Raw genomic sequence first — 14,327 nt, 5'->3', positions numbered from 1 at the left:
GGGATGTTCCCCAATGCAGGAAGGGGAGCCTGAGTGAAAAAGTTTGGGAAATTCTGCTCTGGTATATCAGGCAGTGTAGTGATCTCATCTGCGTTGAAAGAGCCAATAAGCGGGCAGACAGGCCCTGTGCCCCCCGTTAGCAGCTCTGAATCGCTGTAACTGGTATAAACGTAACCTTTATTTAACTAGGCAAGTCAGTTTTAAGAACAAATTCTCATTTACTCTCAAAACAGATTCTCCCGTTGGAGAATATTGAATGAGGGTGCTTTTTGGCACTAAACGTCAGATTTTTAGCAGGAATGTTAAATTGATAAATGGCCTCGTAAGTGAACAGACTGGTAGACTCTCCTGCCCAGGAGAGGAACGCTTTGGGTGAGAGGAAAATGGAGTCTTTGTGGTGGAAAAACATTCTATTGGGCGGCTAAGTGAAATGAAATTGAAAGAGAGTTGATCAGAGTGTCAGCCGTGGACACAGCAGCGGGAGCACGTCCGCTGACCTTGAAAGAACCACCTCTGCGTCGGCAAACATTGACTCACCGGCCCTCGTCATTAAACGGATCAAGTATTGCATTGTATCAAAGATATGCCTTTAGTTACATATGTATCATAGGAGGTATTAAGGGGACATACAGCCATGTTGTTGTAGCCTTGAGCCACCTCTGAGCCAGACTGTTAAGTAGTTGTTATTCATTAAAGGTATTTTCGCCTCCATTTATCTACCTGCACCAGGCAGCCTGCATGACCTTCATGTTGCCAATCAAGTGCACACAGTCCTATTTACCCAATTATCAAGCCATCCTGGGGTATGGGCCCATGAAATTTCACCATTCTCTGTGATCCAGATCACTGGCCTTGCTTGGTACTTGAGGCAGGAACAGTAGTGTGTGAGCTCTTATGGTCTGTACATAGGGAACCTTTGGGTGACCTTAATGCCTGAGAGTGCCCTTCCTATGGGTATTTACAGATGTTGCTGACCAGTTAGCATACCTGTTAGTGCTTTCTTTCACCGCATCAACACTGCAGATTTGGGTGAGCTCACTGGTCATGATAACAACACCCACCCGTAGCACACGCTCCAGCAGGTATATCTCACTGGTCTAGAAGAAAAAGAAACGCACACCTATTTAGGCGAGGTGCTGGCTAGCGGAGTAGAAAACGTGAAAATAAAATAGAGCCGCACACTCTAGGAGCTCAGGTGCAAAAATGTAATTACCAACGTTTCGACAGCCAAGCTGTCTTCATCAGGGTATAATCACAAACACTGCGGGATGACTCGTTTATGGAGTGTCAAAATCAAATCAAAATCAAATCAAATGTATTTATATAGCCCTTCGTACATCAGCTGATATCCAGCCTAAAACCCCAAACAGCAAGCAATGCAGGTGTAGAAGCACGGTCAAAAGACACAGGTGTCGGTAATCATGGCCAAGAGTGGCCTAATATCATTGGTTAATTATCAAGTATTAAAATGTCATACAAAGAACAGCATACAAACAACAAATGGATAGCATACGATCATAAATTAATTTGACTACACAAGCTTACAAACAATTACAATGGCAAGTCACAATAATCACAAGAATAGCTTCAGATCAAAGTCTACGTTGAGACCGAAGGGCGCAAGGGTCTTTAAGTTAAAGATCCAGGCAGCCTCTCGTTATAACAATAAATTATCAAGGTCACCCCCTCTCCTAGGGAGGGTGACATGTTCAATGCCAATATAACGCAGAGACGAAATCGAGTGGCCTGCCTCCAAGAAGTGGGCCACAACTGGGTAAGTAAAGTTTTTACACCTAATGGTGCTACGATGCTCTTAGATACGTACTTTTAATTCGCACTTTGTTTTACCAACATAATTTTTACCACAAGTTATAAGATTAGCTTACCAGTTAGCATACCTGTTAGTGCTTTCTTTCACCGCAACAATGCTGCAGATTTGGGTGAGCTCACTGGTCACGATAACAACACCCACCCGTAGCATGCGCTCCAGCAGGTATATCCCACTGGTCACCCCCAAAGCCAACACCTCCTTTGGCCGCCATTCCTTCCAGTTCTCTGCTGGCAATGACTGGAACGAATTGCAAAAATTGCTGAAGCTGGAGACTTATATTTCCCTCACTAACTTTAAACATCAGCTAACCGATCGCTGCAGCTGTACACAGCCCATCTGTAAATAGCCCATCCAATCTACCTACCTCATCCCCATATTGTTTTTATTTACTTTTCTGCTCTTTTGCACACCAGTATTTCTACTTGCACATCATCATCTGCACATCTATCACTCCAGTGTCAATTTGCTAAGTTGTAATTACATGCTACTATTGACTTACCTCCTCACGCCATTTGCACACACTGTATATATACTTTTTTTTCTTCTTCCTATTGTGTTATTGACTGTACGCTTGTTTACTCCACGTGTAACTCTGTGTTGTTGTTGTTTGTGTTGCACTGCTTTGCTTTATCTTGGCCAGGTCACAGTTGTAAATGAGAACTTGTTCTCATCTGGCCAACCTGGTTAAATAAAGGTGAAATAAAAATGAAAAATATCAGGATGTGGCCGTTTGAAGGTCAGGGAAAGCTTCAGTATGTCAAGGAGAAAGGGGCATACCTGTTTCCAACGCAATATAACTTCTCTGCTACCTGTATGTTCAACAAAGGGCATTTAAAAAACATAGCCATGAAACAGTTTTATTGTGAGAGTGCCCAAGTCTCTACGGGTATTCATCTCCTTGAGAGAAAAAAGGGCCAGTCAATGTATCGAAAGAGCAGCTTTCCGAGTAATTGCTCAAGCAATTATACGTGTTATATATGGCACCTGTTGGGATCTGAAGTGTGGCCGGAGTACTGCAGTCAGGAAACGCTTTTGGTTGCTGCACTTAGTTACTCGGGAGTATTCTCTGTAGAAATAAACTTGTGGTATGAACACAAAAGTATGTTTGTTTTGAAAGGGAAGACATGGTCAGTGGAACAGTCTGTGCCTCAGAGGGGATTTTGTTTTACTTTCCTGCTTGACTTGAAGTAGTGTTAGGTTGCCGGTACCCAAACAAATTGATGCCGTCTACTCATGCTCTTGAGAATTTCATTCCAAAAAGTTTGATAAATTGACATGTTGTTGTTACCATGCACAGTACTGCTGAGCGATTAACGGACATTTCGGATCATTTGGGTTTTTTAAACAACTAATTGACCGACATTGGTTCAATTATTTGAATTTCATTATGTTTTTTTTTTCTGTGAGCTCGAAGTGCAGTTTCTGTAGAGATAAATCAGATCAAGCCTGAACTGTGTGATGTAGTAGGGAGTTTTCCAACAGGCCAATATTCTACACAGTTTGGCTCAGAAAACATTGTAATAAACTACAATGACGAGCGTCCATTGTGCTCCCGCTTAATCTTGTCCGGTCGGTCTGAGTACAACCTCTCCCGATGTCTTCACTGACATTTTCAACCTCTCCCTGTCTGAGTCTGTAATACCAACGTGTTTCAAGCAGACCACCATAGTCCCTGTGCTCAAGAACACTAAGGTAACCTGCCTAAATGACTACCAACTCGTAGCACTCACGTCTGTAGCCATGAAATGCTTTGAAAGGCTGGTCATGGCTCTCATCAACACCATTTTCCCAGAAACCCTAGACCCACTCCAATTTGCATACTGCACCAATAGATCCACAGATGATGCAATCTTTATTGCACTCCACACTGCCCTTTCACACCTGGACAAAAGGAACGCCTATGTGAGAATGCTGTTCATTGACTACAGCTCAGCGTTCAACACCATAGTGCCCTCAAAGCTCATCAATAAGCTAAGGACCCTGGGACTAAACACCACCCTCTGCAACTGGATCCTGGACTTCCTGACGGGCCGCCCCCAGGTGGTAAGGGTAGGTAACAACACAACTGCCATGCTGATCCTCAACACGGGGGCCCCTTGGGTGTGTACGGCCCAGTACATCACCGGGGCCAAGCTTCCTGCCATCCAGAACCTCTATACCAGGCGGTGTCAGAGGAAGGTCCTAAAAAGTGTCAAAGACTCCAGCCACCCTAGTCATAGACTGTTTTCTCTGCTACCACACGGCAAGCGCCAAGTCTATGTCCAAGAGGCTCCTACATAGCTTCTACCCCCATAAGACTCCTGAACAGCTAATCAAATGGCTACCCAGACTATTTGCATTGCCAGCAGTTGCTTCAGGAATTTGAAATGACATGTTCTAAGTGATTGATAGTTGGTATTTAGCAGTCGTAAAAGTATGCCTTATTTACTTTGAAGAACTACTATAATAGTGATTTTGTCAGACAGCATAGGCAGAAGCTCTGTAAAGATGAGAAGATGGCTTGGACTGAGATAATAAAACCATCAAATAAAACAAATATTGTATTAAAGCAAAGTAATGTGAATAAATGATGGTTAATAAGTGATGAGCAGTAATGGACAGTCACTACCACCATGGGACTTTCACTTGACTTTTTATTCTGTGTTACAGAATTCAACCCACATAGTGTATTTATTGTCATAAAAATATATATAATACAACGAAAACTGCGATTATTTTTTCATAATTGAGCCGAAAATGAACCGAACTCAAAAGGCACTAATCGCTCAGCACTAACGCACAGTACTAGACAACAAGTTTTGGAAAAATCCTAAGCGCAACAACTGTGTACCAATTGTGTTCATTTCAGTTGTAGACTCAAACTAATATTATTCATCAATCTTGTTATTTTGCTCAATCTTCATAGTATATTGCTTGCTTATCACCACCTTTTATATTTTATTTCATCTGATGGTAGTTTTTTCTCTCATTTTGTTCCTCAGAACATCAAAGATGAATTTGAAGTTTCTCCTCTCCTTATCCCAAGGGTACGCCGGCTGAACTTCTTGTGTAATCAGTATAAACCATATAAACCAGAATATGAAATCATACTTTGACTAAGCTGTGTACATTAAAGAGCAACTGAAGGCAAAAAAAACTGCTTTATGTGGCATTGATATTAGTCAAACAGTTATTTCAGTGCCAAAATTGACACACAAAAAAAGTGTGTAAGTAGGATAATTCTGTATATTCCAAAACTGAGTTTTGTGAGATTTGTGTAACTGAGGTCGTCATGACTTTCCATGATGGCCGGGTTTGGATTACAATCCTGCCTAATTGCCCACTAACACGAGATGGTAACACCCAGGGAGAATTGTCAAGAATTGGAGAATCCCCTGCGGTGATTGCACTCTATCCAATTGCAGCAGCACCTACAGTGAGACAGACCTGCCCATTGCGCAGCACCTCAGACTCGTTTACGTAAGACATCACGTCATCAATGTTATGTTGAAAGAACACATTTTATTTGCACTTGATGGAGTGTTCACTCTCTCTTATGTTTCATATTAGTGATCACAACCGAGTCTGCCACTGTTTTGGGCAAAATGAGAATAGAGACTTAGTTGCGTCCCATCTCAATTTTCTACATTTAGAAACCCATTTGCAATGCGTTTTGTTTCCCGCCGTGACCATGTTTTGTAACACGATTCACTATAAAACACTGCCTGGTGATGGATAGTTAGAATGTTGTAAAAACAACAACTGAACGGCACGCATCGCCAATCACCAGTGAATTGATAAGCTGATTTAGCTAACGTGGCCTGGCTACTCAATGTGCCTGCTACCTACTACAGCTTGTGCTTTATTTACAATAGTTTGACAGATTGCTGCTGATGAAGTTGTAGACAGGTTCTCAGAAATCAGTCCTGGGTGCAGCCATTAGCAATTTGGGTTAAGTGTCTTGCTCAAGGGCACTGCAACAGTTTTTTCATCTCGTTGCTCTGGGATTCAAACCAGTGATCTTACGGTTACTAGCCCAAGGCTCTAACCTCGAGGCTACCTGTCACCCATACATAATACACCCACATCAAACCACACCCCAACGACCCAAATCTCGGGTTTCTTAATGAGTACCAGAAAGAAAGAAAGAAGCGGAATGGGTGGGTTCAGTCCCCCTTGTAACAGTGTAGTGTTTAAAGCTAGAATCCTTAATTGCTACATACATTTTTTTTTACTTAGAAATGAATGATATTGACTCTTCATTTTGAAGTCCCAGCAGGTTTTAAATGATTGTGAGCACGTTTGGTAATATCCTTGAGTTAACAGCCATGTGACATTTCAAATCTTTCTGCAGAGAAATACACAGATTGTCCCAGCTCCTTCTGCTGATAAACAGCACAGAGGAATTCTCAAACATCTACCTAAGATGTTCCCCAACACTGCAATTCAACAGCCAAACGATGAATGATTACTGTGGCTGGGAGGGTTCCTATGCAAGTAAACAGTCTCTTGAAAGGGGCATAAATCTGATGAAGACAAGACAGATCATCACTGGTTTCAATGATTTAGAGTCCACCTGCATCTGACGCATCGTGTCACCAAATGGCTTCTTGGAGGTTGTAAATCGTGAGCAGATCTGTCTGATTTGAATGTTAACTAGCAAGTTATTGGAGGCCTATGATTGCGGAACATTTATCAAATGCAAAACTTAGGGTATCAGATCTGTTCGTAGCTGCCTTGGCGCTAGTTGATAACTTCCCACTCAACGCTTTTGTATCTTAGCAATGACTACCTGGAGGTGTTTCTGCTTTGACTACTGAGAATAATCGTTATCTTCCAGGAGAACATGCTCTGATTGATTGATGCTGTGTGTGTTTTCCAGGGGAGCTGTATGTTGGTGGTGTAGGGAAGAGCATGTACAGCAGCCTGCCCAAGCTGGTTGCGTCCCGGGACGGGTACCAGGGCTGCCTGGCCTCTGTGGATCTGAATGGGAGACTCCCTGACATGATGGCAGATGCCCTCCACAGGGTGGGCCAGGTGGAGCGCGGCTGTGGAGGTACGTGAGACAGGAGCACAGCCATGGGGTCATGGGGCACTCTGAGGAACAGGTCAACTGTGGATCCACCTTATGGTTCACTGCATGAGCATACTTTCCCCCCCCCCCCCCACCCCAGGCCTGAGCACAACCTGCACAGAGGACTCGTGCCATAACCAGGGGGTGTGTCTCCAGCAGTGGGAGGGCTTCTCCTGTGACTGCACCATGACCACCTACAGAGGAGCATTCTGCAGTGACCGTGAGTACTATTTCTTTCATCTCACTAGTGCAGTTCCCAGCTCTTCTTAATTAGGCGTTTCCTTTGTCCTTTCCTTGTGACGTCACCCCTGACATCGTTGGAAAACGTCACAGAGTACAAGGTAAGGAGAGAGGGTGACGTCCCAAAGGAAAAGGTTGAAGAGAACAGCAGTTGAATTCGTTTTTTTTTTTTTACGCGACTGACACGAAGCAAGAATGAAGTTGCATTTCTGAGGATTTATTAATACCAAATCTATTACAACCTCGGTAATAGCAATCCTTCCTTGAAGGCACATTGGGAATTAAATATATTCAGCAAAGTTTGTGCAGTATAGTCAACTGTCGTGTCAAATGATTATTGGCACAATGCATTATGTGGCTCCAACTGCGAAAGCACCTCCATCAAATGATGTGCGTGCATCCGCTGCAAAACGGAATCGGTACGGACGTATCATGCATCCTAATCTCGGCACCCTAGAACCAAATCTTGCGTGTCTAGTTGTCACAAGAGACTGTGCATCCTTACTGTGTTCATCAGCAAATTGTATCCGTCCTTCATGGCTGCCAGTCCGAATATCCTGGCATATCCAAAGGCAGTGAAGAAGGAAGAAAGGAAAAACAATTCCAGATCCAATCCGTCTCTGCTGATCATTATGCCTGGGTCAGACTGACACCCGTTGACCTTCCTGTGAGGAGGCTTCTCTAATGCACTTCGTCAAAGCCTCTAAACTGAGGAGTTAATGCCTCTGCATCACATTGAGTCCTCCATCCATTATTAGTCATTGTTATTGACTTGTAGGACCTACATATGCACATACTAAAAGACTGATTATTAGTACCTCCCTTCTAATAGATTAAAGTTTTCCCCGAACATGTCTGATTCTACGGTAGTATATGCAAATACAAACATACCCATGCTCTGGGGGAGGGGGGCGGGGGGGGCTTTTTTTGTTTTCCTATTTTATTGGGAAATAATGTGTTGTTATCAACCCACTATCATAAATGATCGTGAAATAGACACATATTTTTTGTGTCTACCACACGATTTTGTATAAAGAGCATTTCACTCACAGTTAAAGGCAGTAGGTTACTTAAGACAGAAACGATAGGAGGGAGGTTGGTCGGGGAGGAGGGTTAGGCATATAACGTGAAGGCCTAGCAGCCCAACTGTTGTGTGTTTGAATCATATGATGGACAACTTTTTGCATGTTAGCTAATTAGCAACTTTGCAACTACACTGAACTTAAATATAAACGTATAGTGTTGGCCTCATGTTTTAAGAGCTGAAATAAAAGATCACCCAAAAATTTAATACGCACAAAAACCTTATTTCTCTCAAATGTTGTGCACAAATTTGTTTACATCCCTGTTAGTGATCATTTCTCCTTTTGCCAAGATAATCCATCCACCTGACAGGTGTGGCATATCAAGAAGCTGATTACACAGCATGATCATTACACAGGTGCACCTGGTGCTGTGGACAATAAAAGGCCACTCTAAAATGAGCGGTTTTGTCACAACACAATGCCACAGATGTCTCAAGTTTGAGGGAGCGTGCAATTGAGATGCTGACTGCAGGAATGTTCACCAAAGCTGTTGCCACTGGGCACATGCATTATGAAGGAAAAGTTTTATTATCACATGCACAAGTACAGTGAAATACTTCACTTGCAAGCACTACCCAACAGTGCAGTAATCAATATGAAAATAGTATAAGTAACTAATACTTTTTTTTACATAAGAAATGAGAGGAAGCTGTTTCTATTTCTTAGGTATCCCCATTAGCTACTGCCTTGGCTACTCTTCCTGGGGTCCAAAGACATTAAGGCACTTACATTACACATAAAACAAAAGATAAAACAGCACATCAAATAACATTATTATACCACTACATATCTACAATACAAAATGCATAATACCGCCATACAATATATTTCAATGTACAGTACGTGTGTGTAGAGTGCGTGTGTGTGTGTGTGTGTTCACAGTCCCTGTAGTTCCATAATATGTTTTTGATCTATTTTTAAAATCTGATTCTACTGCTTGCATCAGTTACCTGATGCGCCTCCCATAGTCTGTTCTGGACAGGGGGATTGTGAAGGGACCTCTGGTGGTATGTCTTGTGGGGTATGCATGGGTGTCTGAGCTGTGTGCTGGTAGTTTAAACAGACAGCTTGGTGCATTCAGCTTGTCAACACTTCTTACAAAACAAGTAGTGATGAAGTCAATCTCTCCTACTATTTGAGCAATGAGAGATTGACATGCATATCATTAATGTTAGCTCCACGTGTACATTTAAGGGCCAGCCGTGCTGCCCTGTCCTGAGCTGTTAGGTTCTAATTATCAGAGTAAAAAACGGACACTATGAAAGCTTAACCAAGTTTAATTCTTCCCAGAGGATCAATAAAGCTGCATTAGACAAATCATGTTTCCACCAACACAAGTATATATACTCCAATTTAGATGCACTCCTCCTTCTCTCCAACCCTTACATATTTTATGTTTCGACAGGAAGATGAAGTGATGGGGTAATAAACCGTTCCTTCTCCCTTAAAGTGACCTGACCTGTCATCAACCCCCTTGATGCCTATTCCAAAGGTCTCCCCCTTATCAATGCCTGCCACATATGATCTCTTCCCTGCCCAGCACACGGCTGTCATGGTGCCTGGTACCAGACTGTGTCTCTTCTCCTCCCAGAGGATCCCTCACATAGGATCCCTGATGGCTAACAATAACATATCCTGACATAATGTAAACGTTATACATTACCGTCTCTCCCTCAGTGACATGAGTAAGTATATTTCATATTTTCAGAACCCAACAGAGCCAATTGCAATTTTCCTAAGTCTCTCTTTGTAGCACCTGACTACACGACTGAACAGTAGTTCAGGTTCAACGTAACTAGGGCCTGTAGGACTTGCCTTGTTTATAGTGTTGTTAAGAAGGCAGAACAGCGCTTTATTATGGACAGACTTCTCCCCATCTTAGCTACTATTGTATCAATATGTTTTGACCATGACAGTTTACAATCCATGGTTACTCTGAGCAGTTTAGTCACCTCAACATACTCAATTTCCACATTATTCATTACAATATTTAGTTTAAGTTTAGGGTTTAGTAAATGATTTGTCCCAAATACAATGCTTTTAGTTTTTAAAATATTTAGGACAAACTTATTCCTTTGCCACCCTTTCTGAAACTACCTGCAGCACTTTGTTAAATGTTTGTCATTTCAGTCACTGTAGTAGCTGACGTGTATAGTTTTGAGTCATCCGCATACATGGCTTTACTCAAAGCCAGTGGCTTGTGGTTAGTAAAAATTGAAAAAAAGTAATGGGGCCTAAACAGCTACTCTGGGGAATTCCTGATTCTACCTGGATTATGTTGGAAAGGCTTCCATTAAAGAACACCCTCTATGTTCTGTTAGTCAGGTAACTCTTTATCCACAAAATAGCAGGGGGTGTAAAGCCATAACACACATGTTTATTCCAGCAGCAGATTATGATCGATAATGTCAAAAGCCGCACTGAAGTCTAACAAAACAGCCCCACAATCAATCATCAGTTTCTCTCAGCCAATTATAAGTAATTTGTGTAAGTGCTGTGCTTGTTGAATGCCCTTCCCTATAAGCATGCTGAAAGTCTGTTGTCAGTTTGTTTACTGTAACATAGCATTGTATCTGGTTAAACACATGTTTTTCCAAAAATTTACTAAGGGTTGGTAACAGGCTGATTGGTCAGCAGCAATTTGAGTCAGTAAAGGGGTCTATTCTATTCTTAGGCAGCGGAATGACGTTTGCTTCCATCCAGGCCTGAGGGCACACACTTTATTTATCGGCTTAAATTGAACAAATGGCAAATAGGAGTGGCAATATTGTCTGCGATTATCCTCAGTAATTTTCCATCCAAGTTGTCAGACCCCGGTGGCTTGTCATTGTTGATTGAAAACAATCTTTTTTTTTCACCTCTTCCAGTCACTTAACAGAATTCAAAATTACAATGCTTGTCTTTCATAATTTGGTCAGATATACTTGGATGTGTAGTGTCAGTGTTTGTTGCTGGCATGTCATGCCTAAGTTTGCCGCCAATCTTGCCAATTAAAAAATAATTAAAGTAGTTGGCAATATCAATGGGTTTTGTGATGAATGAGCTATCTGATTCAAATTTATTTTCAAAAATACGTCACCCCGCTCCTCCGCTCTCTCCACTGGCTTCCAGTTGAAGCTCGCATCCGCTACAAGACCATGGTGCTTGCCTACGGAGCTGTGAGGGGAACGGCACCTCAGTACCTCCAGGCTCTGATCAGGCCCTACACCCAAACAAGGGCACTGCGTTCATCCACCTCTGGCCTGCTCGCCTCCCTACCACTGAGGAAGTACAGTTCCCGCGCAGCCCAGTCAAAACTGTTCGCTGCTCTGGCCCCCCAATGGTGGAACAAACTCCCTCACGACGCCAGGACAGCGGAGTCAATCACCACCTTCCGGAGACACCTGAAACCCCACCTCTTTCAGGAATACCTAGGATAGGATAAAGTAATCCTTCTCCCCCCTCCCCTTAAAAGATTTAGATGCACTATTGTAAAGTGGCTGTTCCACTGGATGTCTTAAGGTGAACGCACCAATTTGTAAGTCGCTCTGGATAAGAGCGTCTGCTAAATGACTTAAATGTAAATGTAAATTTGATTTTTCCCAAAATGTAATTTAAGTTGTGCCAAAACTTTTTACTATCATTCTTTATATCATTTATCTTTGTTTCATAGTATAGTTTCTTCTTCTTTTTATTCAGTTTAGTCACATGATTTCTCAAATTGCAGTATGTTTGCCAATCGGTTGTGCTGCCAGACTAATTTGCCATACCTTTTGCCTCATCCCTCTCAATCATGCCATTTTTCAATTCCTCATCAATCAGGGGATTTACCAGTTTTTACAGTCCTTTTCTTAATGGGTGCATGCTTATTAGTAAGTGGAATAAGCAATTTCATAAATGTGGTAAGTGCAACGTCTGGTTGCTCGTCATTACACACCACAACCACCAACCAACATCAACATTAGAATCACTGCAATACTTCTTGTATGACCTCTTATACACTAGGTTGGGCCCAGCGTTTGGAACTTTGGTTTTCCTAGATATGGCTACTATATTGTGATCACTACATCCTATGGATTTGGATATTGCTTTAAAGCACATTTCTGCAGCATTAGTAAAGATGTGATCAATACATGTTGATTATTTAATCACTGTGCTGTTTGTAACTACACTGGTAGGTTGACTGATATCCTGAACCAGGTTACAGGCACTGGTTACAGTTTGAAGCTGTTTATTGAGTGGGCAGCTTGATGAAAGCCAGCCAATACTGAAATCACCCAGAAAAGATATCTCTGTGTCTTACTAGACCGGCTCCGACACTCGTCGTATATGGCAGGGCTTGCAAACTATTACAGACTACAAAGGGAAGCATAGCCGAGAGCTGCCCTGTGATACGAGCCTATCAGATGAGGTAAATAGCTTCTATGCTCGCTTCGAGGCAAGTAACAATGGAACATGCACTCGAGCATCAGACGTTCCAAACGACTGTGCGATCACGCTCTCCGCAGTCGATGTGAGTAAGGCCAGACGGATTACCAGGACGTATACTCAGAGCATGCGCTGACCAACTGGAAAGTGTCACTGGGCAACCTCTCCCTGTCTGAGTCTGTAATACCAACATGTTTCAAGCAAACTACCATAATCCCTGTGCCCAAGAACACTAAGGTAACCTGCATAAATGACTACCGACCCATAGCATTCACGTCTGTAGCCATGAAATGCTTTGAAAGGCTAGTCATGGCTCATATCAATACCATTTTCCCAGAAACCCTAGACCCACTCCAATTTGCATACTGCACCAACAGATCCACAGATAATGAACTCCACACTGCCCTTTCACACCTGGACAAAAGGAACACCTATGTGAGAATGCTGTTCATTGACTACAGCTCAGCGTAGTCACCTTAGCGCCTTCAAAGCTCATCACTAAGCTAAGGACCCTGGGATTAAACACCTCCCTCTGCAACTGGATCCTGGACTTCCTAAAGGGTAGGTATCAACACATCTGCCACGCTGATCCTCATTCCCCTCCTGTACTCCCTGTTCACTCATGACTGCACGGCCAGGCACGACTCCAACACCATCATTACGTTTGCTGATGACACAACAGTGGTAGGCCTGATCACAGACAATGACGAGACAGCCTACAGGGAGGAGGTCAGAGACCTGACCGTGTGGTGCAAGGACAACAACCTCTCCCTCAACGTGATCAAGACAGAGGAGATGATCATGGACTACAGGAAAAGGAGGACTGAGCACACCCCCATTCTCATCAACGGGGCTGTATTGGAGCAGGTTGAGATCTTCATGTTCCTTGGCGTCCACATTACCAACAAACTAACATGGTCCAAGCACGCCAAGACAATCGTGAAGAGGGCACGACAAAACCTATTCCCCCCTCAGGAGATTGAAAAGATTTGGCATGGGTCCTCAGATCTTCAAAAGGTTTTACAGCTGCACCATCGAGAGCATCCTGACGGGTTGCATTACTGCCTGGTATGGCAACTGCTCGGCAAGGCACTGCAGAGGGTAGTACGTACAGCCGAGTACATCACCGGGGCCAAGCTTCCTGCCAACCAGGACCTCTATACCAGGCAGTGTCAGAGGAAGTCCCTAAAAATGGTCAAAGACTCCAGCCACCCTAGTCATGGACTGTTCTCTCTGCTACCGCACGGCAAGCAGTACCGGGAGCTCCAAGTCTAGGTCCAAGAGGCTTCTAAACAGCTTCTACCCCCAAGTCATAAGACTCCTGAACAGCTAATCAAATGGCTACCCAGACTATTTGCATCGCCCCCCCCCCCTCGCTGCTGCTACTCTCTGTTATTACTTATGCATAGACACTTTAATAACTCTACCTACATGCACATAATTACCTCAATTACCTCGAACGGTCAAGGTTATTGTGGTAATTATGTAATTAATAAGATTGACACATTGACTCTGTATCGGTACCCCCCCTGTATACAACCCCGCTACTGTTATGCTATCCTTGTCTCTTATTTTTAGGGGGATTTTCTTAAGACTTAAGATTGTTGGTTAAGGGCTTGTAAGTAAGCATTTCACTGTAAGGTTCATACCTGACACCTGTTGTATCACATTGTATTGATATCACATACTTTTTCAAGCATTTCACACATGT

At 43.0% G+C, this 14,327-nt stretch overlaps 1 protein-coding gene across 1 annotated transcript in view; it reads left to right on the top strand.

Annotated features, from left to right (window-relative positions):
- The window catches only part of LOC115135512 (neurexin-2-like), a 36,463-nt gene that overhangs the window by 21,090 nt on the left and 1,046 nt on the right, over positions 1-14,327 (top strand). The window contains exons 10-11 of the mRNA XM_065023321.1: positions 6,693-6,866; positions 6,985-7,104. Of these exons, the coding sequence (XP_064879393.1) occupies positions 6,693-6,866; positions 6,985-7,104 (294 nt within the window). The remainder of the gene's footprint in view (positions 1-6,692; positions 6,867-6,984; positions 7,105-14,327) is intronic.

Source organism: Oncorhynchus nerka, linkage group LG10 (assembly GCF_034236695.1).
Source record: "Oncorhynchus nerka isolate Pitt River linkage group LG10, Oner_Uvic_2.0, whole genome shotgun sequence".
Taxonomy (NCBI): domain Eukaryota; kingdom Metazoa; phylum Chordata; class Actinopteri; order Salmoniformes; family Salmonidae; genus Oncorhynchus; species Oncorhynchus nerka.
The sequence above is the reverse complement of the archived record's forward strand: the minus strand, read 5'-3'. Positions and strand labels throughout refer to the sequence as shown.